The 13,943-nt window shown below is 40.4% G+C and overlaps 1 protein-coding gene across 1 annotated transcript in view; it reads right to left on the bottom strand.

Annotated features, from left to right (window-relative positions):
* Positions 1 to 13,943, bottom strand: part of cdh11 (cadherin 11, type 2, OB-cadherin (osteoblast)) — a 93,316-nt gene that overhangs the window by 16,526 nt on the left and 62,847 nt on the right. The window contains exons 4-8 of the mRNA XM_067610693.1: positions 12,623 to 12,762; positions 11,782 to 12,076; positions 8,670 to 8,789; positions 6,775 to 6,942; positions 1,220 to 1,407 (exon numbers count right to left, since the gene is read on the bottom strand). Coding sequence (XP_067466794.1) covers positions 1,220 to 1,407; positions 6,775 to 6,942; positions 8,670 to 8,789; positions 11,782 to 12,076; positions 12,623 to 12,762 — 911 coding nt within the window. The remainder of the gene's footprint in view (positions 1 to 1,219; positions 1,408 to 6,774; positions 6,943 to 8,669; positions 8,790 to 11,781; positions 12,077 to 12,622; positions 12,763 to 13,943) is intronic.

Raw genomic sequence — 13,943 nt, 5'->3', positions numbered from 1 at the left:
GTGTGTGTGTGTGTGTGTGTTACAGTCAGTGCAGAGGATGAGCTCTCTGGCCTATGGAAGCGTGGACGTTAATGTACTCTCACATACACACAAACACACCTTCACCCACCTTACTGCTCCATATTTGTGTGTCACTCTTGTGCCATCCCCCCCTCTCTTTTTCTTTACTTCTTTCTTTCTTTCCTAACACATTACATTAACACACAAATATGGACACAGACCTAAATGTGGGTTGGCTGAGGCTCCCACTAAACTGCTTGGTCTAAAGGAAAAGTGCAGTCTCGACTACATTTCTGTGCTGGTAAAATGAAAAAGTGGGTGATGACGTACACTTTTTTTCCTCCCATAAGAGCTAGCTGTTAAAGCAGCCACTATCAGCTGACATTAGACCAGCGTTTTTCACCAGAAAGTGCTACAACTGATCAAATGTTCTGAACTTTTATGACCAGAGGAACAACAACCAGCGTCTCTATTATTGTGGATTTTGCCATCATGAACTGTCAGCTATAAATCAGGAAATCTTGCCTTTCCTTTGGATGTGATAAACTTACTATGAAGGACATTTTTCATTGTAATGCCTGCTGATATTCCCAACTGACTAGCCTTGACTGTCTGTCCTGTCATCCCAAGTTCATCCCTTTGCAATCCTTCCTTACTATCCTTCCCTTAAAGAGGCTATAATCAATATTCTTCATAATAATAATATAACAGTATTAAACGATGGTGTGTAATGCGGTGGGCGTTGCTCGTAGCGACGAACCTACAGAGAATTCTCAGCGACTCTGCAGCTCCCTTCGGCTTTATGGAGCTTTATAGCGAGTTTCAGCTCATTATTTAGCTGTCCAGCTGCAACTTTACTGTTTTGGTTCACTCTCAGCACTCTTGTAGTGTTGTTTTCAGGCTGCAGCAGGCAGCGGTTTCCAGAGGAAAAGCTCTAAAAATCCACTGTACACTACCTGCTCATTACCAAACGGCAAACCGACACAGTTAGCGATTAGCTGGTGAGCATAGAGGAGCGTTTCGCAGCTAAAGAGCCTGATATTTCCCTCAGGAGTTGGTAGAGACCAAACACAGAGCTAAAACAGAGTGAATATTGGATGATGTGTAAATGCAACTGTTTGCTACCAGGTTCAACATATCACCTTAAAAAGGTATGATATGTCAGTGGCCAAAAAAATCAGTTAACGCGGGTTTAAGTTCAGTCACGTCTCTTTCTTACCTTCTTCAGTTTGATAACGGCCTCTCTGGTCTCGGAGTCAGTTGATAGTTCAAACATGCTCATCCCGTCTCCGTCTATTAAGCGGTAGTTGACCAGCCCGTTGTCTCCAAGGTCAGGGTCTTTGGCCTTCAGACGACCAACCTCCTCTCCTGGCACTTTATCCTCTGATACAGACATGGGATACACACCTGAAAATAAAAAAATAAAATATGGTGATGTCGACGTCTGGTCACATGGGTTTCGGTATTCAACACTCTTGAAGAGTCTTTAGAGAATTCCTGGCTGTCTGCCACTGTGTTTACTATCTGAAGCAGGGTCAGTTTTGGAGGGCAGAGAGGGATTAACATGAACTATACCATCTGTCTCATATGGCCCCAAGGATATTAATATCCCCTGTAGTGTCAGGTGTGTGTATGTGTGTGTCTGAGGGAGTAGACACCTGGCTTGTGGAATGAGAGCAGTAGGACCATATGTCTACTCTCTCTCTCTCTCTCCTCTTTTATCCTTTCTCCCTCTCTCACGTCTCTCATGCGCTCTTTCTGCCTATCACTTCACTCCTCTTCAAAATCTTCACCCATTTAATCTCATCTGTCTTCTGTCTTTGCTCATTTTATCATGAAATCCTTCTCCTCCCTGTCTCACCTCTGTCTTTCATCCTATTTCCACGCTTTTCCCAAATCTCTCCGTTCTTTCCCCGATCCCTCCTCCTCCTCCTCCTCCTCCTTCCTCCTTCCTCCTTCCCCGCCTCCTCCTACTCTGGTTCTAGGCTTTGAGCACAGAGCGGACTCATCATTTTATGGCTTGTACACTGTTAGCATGTTTATCCTTCTCGTCCAGGTCTCGCAATCCTGTGAATCATGAAATTCATTTGGTCACGTGGCTTCCAGGCAAAAATGCGAGAGGAAGAGGAGAACGATTCACAGGACTTGATCCATCCAAGCCCGAGTCCCTCCTGTCACCACCCGACCCTCTACTTTTTTTTTTTCCACCACATCTCCATCGATCCTCACCAAATCCCTCCTCTTCATCTCTGTCCCTGCGTTTTAAACGTCTCTCCATATTGTTTGGCTGTCTTGCTCTTGCTATCTCGCTAGGATGTTTCCCTCCTTCTCCATCTCTCATTGGCTTCCTCCCTTTCCGCTCTATCCCTTCCAAATCTCTCCATCCATCCTCTCCTCCCCTCTCTCCACCCTATTTCTCTCATAGCTATTTCTCCTCTCCTCCTCCTCTTCCTCCTCCTCTCTCTCTCTCCTGCATGCCTATTCTGGCTAAAAGCTCATTTCATCCCTGCCCTCCCTCTGCCCCTTTCCCTCCCTCTCTTCTCCTGTCGTTCTATTCTTGCTTTTCCTAAGTAGCTTAACTTCAATGGCTTCTGGCAGCTGAGTTAAACATTGTATGACAGAACACACAGGCAGCCCGGCATACCTGGCTGCAGGCTAAAATGAAGCACAGGACATACAGGAAATGTACGTTTACATTCGAGGACCACAGTGGACGTAAATGTGAGTTTCAGTGAGGGTCATTAAAAAAATAAGTCAGACGCTCATGAATCATCCGTCGTTTGTAAAAACATTGTTTTGTTTTACTCTATGAGGAAGTGAAAATGACAGTCATTTGTTGCTTTCATTAAACTCCAACATAAATAATTGCGCTATTTGTATTCACTCAGATGTCTTATAAGTACACCAGCACGGTTTAAATATAAACACCAATAAAAAAGCTTCACCACAATCTCACAGAGCAGTCATTTTAATGTGAAGGACTAAAATCGGAACAATAATTTGTTATATTACTCTATTGTGGGAAATGTGTCCATATTTTGATCACACAGAACATGTTTGAGGAACATGGAGAGCATATTTTTTGTTGTAAGCTGAAAAACATCTGTTAAACGTTGCAACACTTTACATGACTAACACCACGTCGGTGATTTTAACATGATTCAGTTTCAGTTTGAGTATTTAGCTTCATAGTTGCTACATGTTTTAATTTCCTGAGATGATGGTAGTCACCCACTCCACTCAACATCCTGTGTGCTTAAAGGGAATATACTCCAAAACCAAAGCTGACATGGTTCCACTTATAGTACATCTGGTGTTTGCATAGGCGGACATGGTTACACACATGCAGTCGACTCATGCAGTATTGAACAGACAGAGATTTTGGGCTTTGAGAAGTCTGCGTGGACCCTTGAGGACATGTGATGATAAAATTTACATTAAGCAAACCCTCGTGACTATGCACATATGAAAAGTATAATGAGTGTTACAGTAGCACAGTTCTCTGTCTCTCCATGTTTTTAAGCATGCAGATCATTGAAATGGCTAAAGCGCTATATAAATAAAGTTTATCATTATTTATTACTATGACTATGTTTTGTTGGACCATTGATACTCTATATGTCATCTCAGTCACTAAGTTTCAACACAGCATCACTTGTATTTGTAACCCTGAGAGAAGAACTTCAACTAAAAGTTTGAAGACGGATTTAACATCCCCGCGGTGACACAGGAGCGGCTTCTGAACGGTAATCATCTTTTCAAGTTAAGTCGAGTCAGGGGTTTATTATTGATAGAACCTGGTTTGTTTTTTAATGATGAGAAGAGACAGTCCTGTAATAGCAACCCTAAAAAAGACACTGGAGGTAGTTGATATATGCAAATAGAAGCCGGCAGATATCAACAAAAAAGATTATCTTTCACAGCTTCAAATGGATATTATTATGTTTTGCTCCGTTCGTGTTTAAACAAGACTGAGAGGCGGCTAGCTGTGAAGAACGGCGGCTGACATATATTAACAGTATTTAACAAAACCATCTCAGTCACGTCAGTCAAATAAAGATTAAAGTCAGACCGAGTTAAAAAAAAAAAAAAAAAACACAGTAGCTTTTGTTTTTTCTGCCCCTCCTTCTTCTGTCTGTGCTGCGGTGGGTTTTTTGGGGCGGTAAATGACGGATGCTTGATAATGAGGTGACAGGGAGAAAATTACAGGGACGGAAAAGTCATCGAGAAACGGAGAGACAGATCGAGCCTCGGAGTGAAAGAAGAAAAAATAAAAAACTACAGCAGCTCAAATGGAAACTGAAAAGCTGCTGGAACACATGAGAGGGAGTCATGCTGTGCCATATATCTTTTTTCTGTCTGTATTCATCTCTTTCTTTCGTTGTTCTCTCTCTTTCTTTGTATAAGTTTGTCTCTTTTCCGCCTCTTGCTTCAGCTCTGTTTTTCTTTCTTGCTTACTTGCTTATCTCATTTCCCATTTTTTTTGTCTCTTTCTGCTCTCCCTCACTCTGCCCAACTACTAAATAAGTAATCACTGTCCTCATTCACACCATCTGGGAGACTTTTCTTGCAGGTGTTTGTACTGCCTCTACTTTTTTTTTTCTTTTAACAAAGGTTCTGACTACCTCAACATATTGCTGTTTGGTGTGTTGTCTTGTATCACAGATGTAAACTGTCAGTGATGCAAAGCTGACATTTAAGTAATGCAAGGAAGCACTTTGTAAACACTTATGAGTGAAAATGTTTGGTCATAAAACCTGCTATTTTTGTCCTTATCTTATTCTAAAAATGTTTTATATCCACGTTGGATATGGAGACAGAAAAGTGAAAGTGAAGGAGCTACTAGAAGTCCACTAGGTGCCACAGCAGGGACTCTGGGACCGTTCCTCTTCAACTTTTGCCTGAATGTCACTGAACAGTTTTTTCATTCATGGATATTTTAGTTACTTAAAAAAAACTGCTGCCTTAAATGCTACTTAATATAAACATACACAACAGATGTTGAGAATTTGCCACCAAATTCAACTGTTATCCATCAACTCTGTACCATTTTAGGCCCCGTTGACTTGGTTTAAACATGTTTCAACTTTATGCCATTCGTTTTTATTTAAGAACACATGACTCTATGAAAATGTGGATATCTTGGTATGGAAACTTATCCTCATAAAGCATCTAAATTCCCTCAAAATGTCCTTTTGTCATGGCCTGAACAATCAGATTTTTGCTGCATTGCGAGACACAGTTTGCGTGTCGGAATACGCAGGAACTGGAGCGATGGTTTTGACAGTCTCGTTTTCTCCTTCTCTGCATCTCTGTGTCTCTTACATTCCCTCCCTCACAGCTTCTGCTCGTGTCTCTCCCTTTTCTCGCCTATTCAGCTTCTCCCCAGGCTAAATCCTGAGCCCTCGTCTCCTTTTTTTTTTTCTCTTCCCTTCTTCTCGCCATCCAATCCTGCAGCTACAGCTACTCTGCTGAATCTCTGCCAGGACTCCCTCTGCACAGAGCTACAGGAGGGTAGGGGAGGGGGACGAGGAAGTAGAAAAAGAAAAAAATACAACATATAGAGGCAAAAGGAAAGCGTAAACGGGAAAGACAGGGGGAAAGAGAAGATATATAGAAAGAGGGGGGGGGGGGGGGGTGCTGGATGTAGAGATGGACTGGATACTGATTGAAAAAAATGCAGTGGTACAAATCACTGCTGAGGTTTCTATCAGGTTTCTATCAACCACAAAGGCCGAGTCTTACCTGGGCAGATACAGACTTTACAGTTGTCTCCTTACCACATTTTAGATTTTGTGACACCTTATTTTTCAGTAAACAGTGACGACATTGAGCTACACATATGGCAGCCAGCTGAACAGAGAGAAGAAACAAACAAAAAAAGTAATATAGAAAGGGTTTCATTAAGTCCAATCAGAAAAGGACTGTTTGTTTACTTGATTGTAGGGCTGCCCAAAGCCCAAGATGCAATCTAAAATGTTTTGTTTTGTCCCGTCCAATAGCCTACAACTCAAAGATAATCAGTTCATTGTTATAGATGACTACACAAACCAGACAATATTCACATTTAAGAAGCTGGAACCAAAGAATTTTAGCTTTTTTTTTTCTTTTTAGAAATTTCAGATGATCATAACAGTTGGTGATTACTTTTCTAAACGACTAATCAATGGAGCCCTTCTTGATTGCATTGTTGTGATGGTAGGTTGGATTAATCCTCATATTTGCTTTTTGTATATACCAATTCAGCATTTTTCAACTGCTGTTACTAAAAAAAACCCTTCAAATAGTGTCTTTCTCATGTCTCATGTCATCTTTAAACATCAAATCAACAGCTCTTGACAAATCCAGAATAAATATTTCACTACTTTTTATTGCTCAGCAAATCAGTGATTCAACAGATGTCCCAGGGAGAGGTTTTAATACATGCACACAGACACTAACACACACAGATGCACACACGCCCGAGGACATTGCAGGGGGCCAGTAAGTACCTTTAATAATTGATTTCTTAAGTTATCGTTTGTGCCTCCTACAGTGACTTCCCCGGTTTTCTATATTGCTAGCTAGCAGGGCTATATGCACACACACGCACACACACACATATACACAAGTGCAAAAAATGATTTAAACACACGTAGAAAAGAATATAAAGCTGTGTGCTGGAAGTACACACAGACTATCGTGTGACTTTAATGTGGAAGGTTTGACACTGTAAAGGAAACATCACACAGAGGGGAAATGATACATATAAGATAGATTTGTGTTTATACTCACTCTGTGGGAACTTTGGAGGGTTGTCGTTGACATCCGTGAGAGTGATTTTAACCTCGGTGGTCCCCGACAGCCCGCCCATGTGACCACCCATGTCTTTGGCCTGGATGACGACGTCGTACTCCTGGCGAGCCTCGCGGTCCATGTTTGGCAAGGCCGTACGAATTATACCTGGAGGGAGAGATTTAACATCAAATCAATGCTCTAATAACCCTGCATTCAGGGACATAATACATGTTTGTATCTGTATTTATGCTCTGTCTATAAGCGTCTGTTTACATATGTAATTCTTAAGTTTGTATTTTAAAAATAAGACCAGTTGATAAGCAGAAAACTTACAACGTGATCTGCATTCCTAAGACTAAGGTGCCATTTATTTCAAGATATTCCATTTTGGAAGAAACATGTCATCACTCATCATCCCCACAAATAAGAACTCTGGTTAAACATGTGTGAAGTCTTATTTTTCTCCATTTCAAGCCCCAGTAATCTTTTCTTTCTGTTTAATTCATCACCCGCTGCTCTCTTTCCATCTCTCTCTTTCTTTCTCCACATGTCTAGCTGCAGTTTCGGGGAGTTGAGGCTTTCTACTGTCATATTATGCCAACTGTGTGTGCATATACTGTACGTGTGTGTGCGAGTGTGTGTGTGTGTGTGTGTGTGACAGCATGAAAAGCTGATAATCTCCAAACCAATTAGAAATGTGAGCTGTGGATTTGAGCCAGTCAAATACCCAACACTGGTTTGATTAGCCAGATTTACTCTGCCCAAATCTCTCTCCCTCTCCATGCCCTAACCACTCTCTTTCCACAAACTCTCTCTCTCTACATCAATTTTTCTCTTTCCTCTTCTACCCTAACCTCTGTCTTTCTATTCTTCTTCACTCTCTCTGATACACCACAGCTCCATGTCTGCCCTAACCTCCGTCCTTACTTCCAATTTCTTCTTTCAGTGCAAACCCAAATACTAGGCCTGAGCTCTGCAGAGACCAGGCTAAATGTCCTCTGGGGACCTTTTTTTTTTTTTTTTTACAGCAGTGCCTTCTTTTCCTCACTGATTTCAGTGGAAACGGCAGTGCTGTAACATGATCCCTGCAGCAGTGAGCTCTTAGCTTTTTACATTAAGAGTGGTAGAAGGTAAAAATATGACAGTCTTATTGGAAAGCAGTTCCCACAAGGACATGTTAAGTGCTGGTAGCTAAGGTGGAAATAGCAGTCAGTTAAGGCTTGTGGTCCACAATGTTGTGATAGACAATCATGCTTAAATCATATTTTTGATTCTTAATGCTGCAATATATTTAATAATAATGATTTAAAGATTTAAGGCGGGACAGCAGCTGCCACTCATGTATGTTGGCATGTATGTTGTTTTGTATGTTTTTCATGTTTTATTTTATACTCAGCTCAAGGTGTTTTTATTTTGCACATTGAGCTGAGTGCACACACCTTTGTGTATCGTTTGAAAAGTAGATTTTCTAATGAAGTTTGAGCCGAATGAGCTGAATTTGTTAGTTTGACAAAAGATGGTCAATATCATAATGTATCAAATTCAAGATGTGCAAATATCAGCCGTGAGAAATAATTCTATTAATTGTCTCCACATTGCGTACCTCTGGTTGAGCTACTAATTGAAGGTGAATCCAAAGAGACAGGTTTAAGGAAAGTCAATACTCAATGAGTCAGTTGCAGAGAAACTAAATGAAAGTGTTTGGAACATGTGACTTCATACTCTCCTTTTGCAGACGTTTAGTGTGGTACTAGAAGAATCATGAATCTGTCTGTTTGATTTCTATATCTGTCTGATACTACATCAGCCTCGTTGCTAGGGTTGTAACTCTGTGTTAGGTTGAGGCGTAGATGTCTGTAGACCGAGGGCACGGTTTCTGTTTTCAGCCTCACCTGTCTGTGGCTCCACAGAGAAATACGGTTGTCCTTGCAGTATGCTGTACACCAGTCTGGCACTGTTGCCGTAAGTGGGGTCATCAGCATCTGTAGCTGTCACCTGCATCACCGACGTACCTACGGGACAGACGCACACACATGACAGACAAGTCAGAGAGACGACTCTACCTCAGCGATTCAGTTCAAGAACGGTTTGACAAACACGCTTGTCACAGAGTGTGTGCCAATTCACCTGCCTTCACCGGCTGGATTGGAAAAGGGAATGAAAAAAAAAACCCTCTCCCTTCTCTCAGACACTGCAGCTGAATTGCTCCTGTGAGGCTGGTCTCAACTATTATTTCTCTACATTTCATCATTGTCAGGCGGAAACATCCACTCTCCAATTTAGGAGATTTTCACGTTTTAAATAAAACATTACATTTCTTCCATCCATTGACATAGTTGTACAACCCCTGGATTTATGAAACCATTTCAGAAGCTATTGGATAATCTGAAAAATGCATGGTTGTCAAGCTCAAAAAACAAGGTGGTTTATCTAAGTCCTCCCAAAATTGATATTTTAAAGATGTGCTGTTTCTACCCGACAGCAATTTATTTCTAGCAAACTTCTCTTATTTGAACTTGACACAGGTAAGCTGAACAAACAGGGCACATAAATTAAATTAGCAGAAGTGTAAAATACATTGTTATTTTTGCATAATTGTTGAAATGTCCTTTTTCAGGTGTGACACAACTCATCAAAGTAAGTCACTTTTTCTCAACCTGCACCACCAATTGGAAAGAAGAGTAATGATGTTCCACACAGACATGTAAATGTCAGCTTACACTTATTCCCTTCCCCCTTGTCTTGGAAATGTAATTGTTGTCTCACATGTTGTGTTATGCTTCACCAATATAAAAAAAGAAATAAAAGTATCTTATGTCACTCAACACTTGCACCATCTGCAGCTAATGAGTGTTACAGCTGCAGGTCTCTTCTATTTATAGCAGTTTTATAAGGTTTTACATTTTATTCTACACCAACAAATAATAAAAATAAAAAATAACATTATAGCATTCACTCAAATCAAAATAAATTCAGCTTGTGGCTGTAAAATACCACCATCTTGTTAACTTTTGAAGATTTTGTAAATCCTCAAATTTTCCTTAAGTAAGACTTAATGATCTTTTTCAGGCACTCAACCATCAGACCATCAAAGATAGAACTTAGCCTAGTTGCCATTTTTTATTGTTTTGTTTTTCTCACTTTGTTCTGTACTCTGTACTCCCGTTTTTTCTTTGGACAGATAAAATCTGGTTAGAGCCTTCTCTTTCCTGCAATGTAACCAGGAAAGTCAGTGAGGACGGAGGACCCACAAGAACACACAAACTATTCTTAGTGTTCACCAAAAAATATGCTTTGGATAAAAATGTAAAACACAAAACCTCATAATAACATACAAAGAAAGCAACTATAAAAAATGAAATATGCAGCTGTAATTGCAACTGCTTCATTTCCAGCAGGTGCTACAAGTTTTTCTTTCCTCATCTGTAAAAGATGAATATCAACATGTTTACACTTGTAGTTTTAACTGGAGCTGCTACATTTTCTTTCTTGGACTGGAAATGCAGATCTAAAACTGCTTGTGCTGCATCTCTGCAACTGGATGGTACTGGTTGGGCCTGATTTTGGGTGACATCAATTACATAGAGTATACTTGTTAATTCAACTACTTCACAACCTTTTTCCAATACTCTGTATGCTTTTAGGACATTTCCAGTTGTAGCTACTTGAACACCACCATCCTACTCCATACAAAATCCATTGGGTATATAACTGTAATCAAGTTTCATTCAGTCCTGGTCTCAATGTGGCAGCTACCTTAAGTGTACAAGATAAATTACCAAGAATGTAATTTGAAAGAGACTCACTTCTCTCTTTGTTCTAATTCTGACATCCATGAGGGAACCTGGACCTAGTTAGTCAAATTATAGCTTTTTCTTGCTATTCCACGTCTGTGGTTCGAGGCTGATGGCAACCAGTGGCCTCCCCCTGCCAGACTCCTGTATTCAGGTTTCAGTTTAAGAAGCGGATGAGTGAAAAAAGCCTGAACAGAAATCATTCAGAAGTCCTTTGATAAGTTCTTTCTTTGAAAGTCCAATCCATTCAAAGGAGGGAGTCCTCTAGCTTTCAGAGTTTCGGGCAGCACCACTGCCAGTGCGGTTCATTTAAGGCCAGTCTTGAGGGGTTGAAGACTCTCCAAGACCACATAATATCTGGAAAGAAAATCTATCAAGATCAGAGGCCCTAAGTAAGGAGAGACTAAGGAGATGGTAGGAGTTCTTGCCCATGCCAATGTGGTGCTGAATATTTCCTTGCTTCTGCCCATTTTATTGCCTTTTAGGTACAATAAGAAGGCTTTTTAGGGAGGTGGATTCATCCGCTAATGGAGCTGTCCTTTATCCTCCTCTCAGTCACACTTCCTGTCTTCAGATTTCAGTGATAATTAATTATGTATGAAAAAGGCTGACGATGAACTCACTGATGATGAACTCCATCAGTGACTTCATTAACAAACGTCACTCAAAATAAATAGGAGGGATTGGATTATCTCCTCTGAATCGCTTATCAAATTATGTGCAGAAAAAACAACAAATCTGTTCAGTTTCACAAATAAACCCAGACTTAAAACAGGGAGAGTGTTAGGGAAGGGTTAATAGGACTGCATCTAACGATTAATTTCATCATTGATTAATTGATAGTCTATCTATCTAATGTTAAAATTTGTGAAAAATGGCATTCCCAATCTCTCAGGCCCTGGAGTGATGTCTTCAATTTGCTTGTTTTGCCCGACCAACAGTCCAAAACCTGAATATTTTTAATTAGCTGCCACATATAAGAAAGAAAAGCAGTAAATTTGAGACAGAAACAGAAACGATTATTCAGTTATTGAAATACTGCTACTACTACTACTAAACTGCCGTTAGTATTCATCAAAAATTAAATGTCCATTTGCAGCTTTCCTGATTAGCGTTTCTTTCCTTCTCACTAGCCTTGAACATTCAAGGCTTTTAAACAATTTAACAACACCTTCCCTCCCCTTCCCAGACCTGTTCTTTTACTACTCACCAACATTGGACATCTCAGGCACCCTGGCATAGTACGGCCCATGTAGAAACTCAGGAGGATTATCGTTGATGTCCTGAACTTTCACTATGAACTCTGATGGCGGCTCCAGAGGCTTATTTGTGTCTCTGTCCACAGCCTGGGCTGTTAAAGTGTACTGGGCCTGCTCCTCACGGTCCAGGGTTTTGGTGGCATGGATGTTGCCCGTCTTGTCATCAATAACGAAGATTGTTCCCGCACCTTCGCCGGACAGGATATACTTGATGTTGCCGTTGCCTGAGTCTACGTCTGAGTGGAGCTGGAGGAAGAGGAAGAGGAGGAAGTGAGGTGAGAAACAAATGAGAGAAACCAGAAGGAAAACAAAGACTGAGTGAGACTTCTATTCCTCAAATCTACAAGTTAAAGAAGCTGAAAGACCGAGATAGACAAGCTAGTATATGTGCTGTGTGAGACAGGCAAACACTAATAAGTAAGAGATTTAAAACGTTGTCATCCAAAACACTGAAGGATGTTCAACATTCAATTAAACTCTTGTTCTTCCTTTACAGCCCCAAGACTTATGAAATATGACGCATTGTAAACATCATTTGTTGTTTGTTATGACAGCCGCTGCTTGGTTTGAGTGATGTTGTTGTTGTGGAGGAGCACCACCAATCATCCTCACCCTTGAATGTGAACATGACCTCTCTCTCTCTCTACCTTGATGAATGGGAAAAGCACATTTAAGTCCTATTGGAGCTAGTTGTTTTCTATCACCTTGCATGCCCCCGCCATGACTGTCACTATAGGGCGATGTGGCTACATGCTACAAGAAGAAGAAGAGTTTAAGACTTATTATACTCACCCTGCCCACCAGAACCGGGTCAGGTCCAGTGTACTCCTCAATTACGAAGAACTGATTCCAGACCCAACCTCGTTTGGACCTGTGGAGCACCTGCCCTTCCTTGCCCGCTCTTTGTTTGTGTCTATGCATCGGCAAGTGACCTACAAGCACAAAAACATCAATCCTGACATCAACACATTTCTTTCAACCAGTACTATATTTTTCTGTTAACTGATTCGAGTCGATAACACATTTCCTGCAGGCTTTCAATCAATGTTTTACCGGTTAAAAGCAAAATGAGAGGACTCATTTAGGTCACTCTGTGTTGAGTGAATTGATTCAACTCAACTGCAGTTCATTTTCAGAGAATACTTTCGATATTTATATTATATATATTTATGTTCAATTTTGATTGAATTCAAAAGCGGGTGGGAAGCAGTAATTCATGAACCGAGAGGCCCGCTTACTAATTATGGGTCACCAGTTCAAATCCCAGCTGAGAAAATGTAGGTGGGCGGTGTGAACGACACATTCTTCAACAAGTAGTTTTTTAGGTGGCTCGTCACAAGACACTTAACCTGTGTTTGCACTGAGCAGCTGCAGTGTGTAGCGTAAGGATGCCTTTATTAAAAAAAAAAATGGCTAAGTAAATCTTTGCTATGTAAGTAAAGGTAAAGCAAAAGAAAGAGACTTGCATTAACATATTTCCCGGGTGATTAAACTGTAATTGGATAGAATACAATTGCATAAAATCTCAGTGTAAATACACTCAAGATGCACTTAAGACCTGATTATCCAAACCGTCTTGGGAGATCTTTAGAGTATGAGATCACATTGTTGACAAAAAATGTGAATGTTGTGCTTTTCCAATTCGCAAATGTAAAGGTTTTACAGCTTGGATGTTAAAATCTCTGTATCATAATTGTCAAAATATGGACTGTCAGGACTCTGAAGTACAAAGTGACTCATTCACAAAAGGAAATAATTTAGAGAAGGTTCAGTGTTGGTTTTAAAATATACAAATGAGAGGGCAGTGGTGTGTGTGACCATCTGTGTTTTGACACGGTTGTCAGTATTATGGAGCCAGATGTAGGAAACTTCCTATAACATGGCACATGTTTAAGGATGCAACTAATGGTTATGTTTATTATATTTTCTTGGTCAATCAATTAGTTGTTTGGTCTATAATGTTTCGCACAGCCCAAGCTGCATTCTAAAATGTCTTCTTTTGTGCCGACCAACAGTCCACAAATGTAGTTTACAGTTTATATCAGTCTATTGTCATAGAGGAAGAAAGAATCCATAAAATATTCACATTTAAGGAGCGGGAACCAGAGAAATT

This window comes from Thunnus thynnus, chromosome 14 (assembly GCF_963924715.1).
Source record: "Thunnus thynnus chromosome 14, fThuThy2.1, whole genome shotgun sequence".
In the NCBI taxonomy this organism is placed as follows: Eukaryota; Metazoa; Chordata; class Actinopteri; order Scombriformes; family Scombridae; genus Thunnus; species Thunnus thynnus.
Note: the sequence above shows the minus strand (reverse complement) of the source record. Positions and strands in the feature narration are given on the sequence as shown.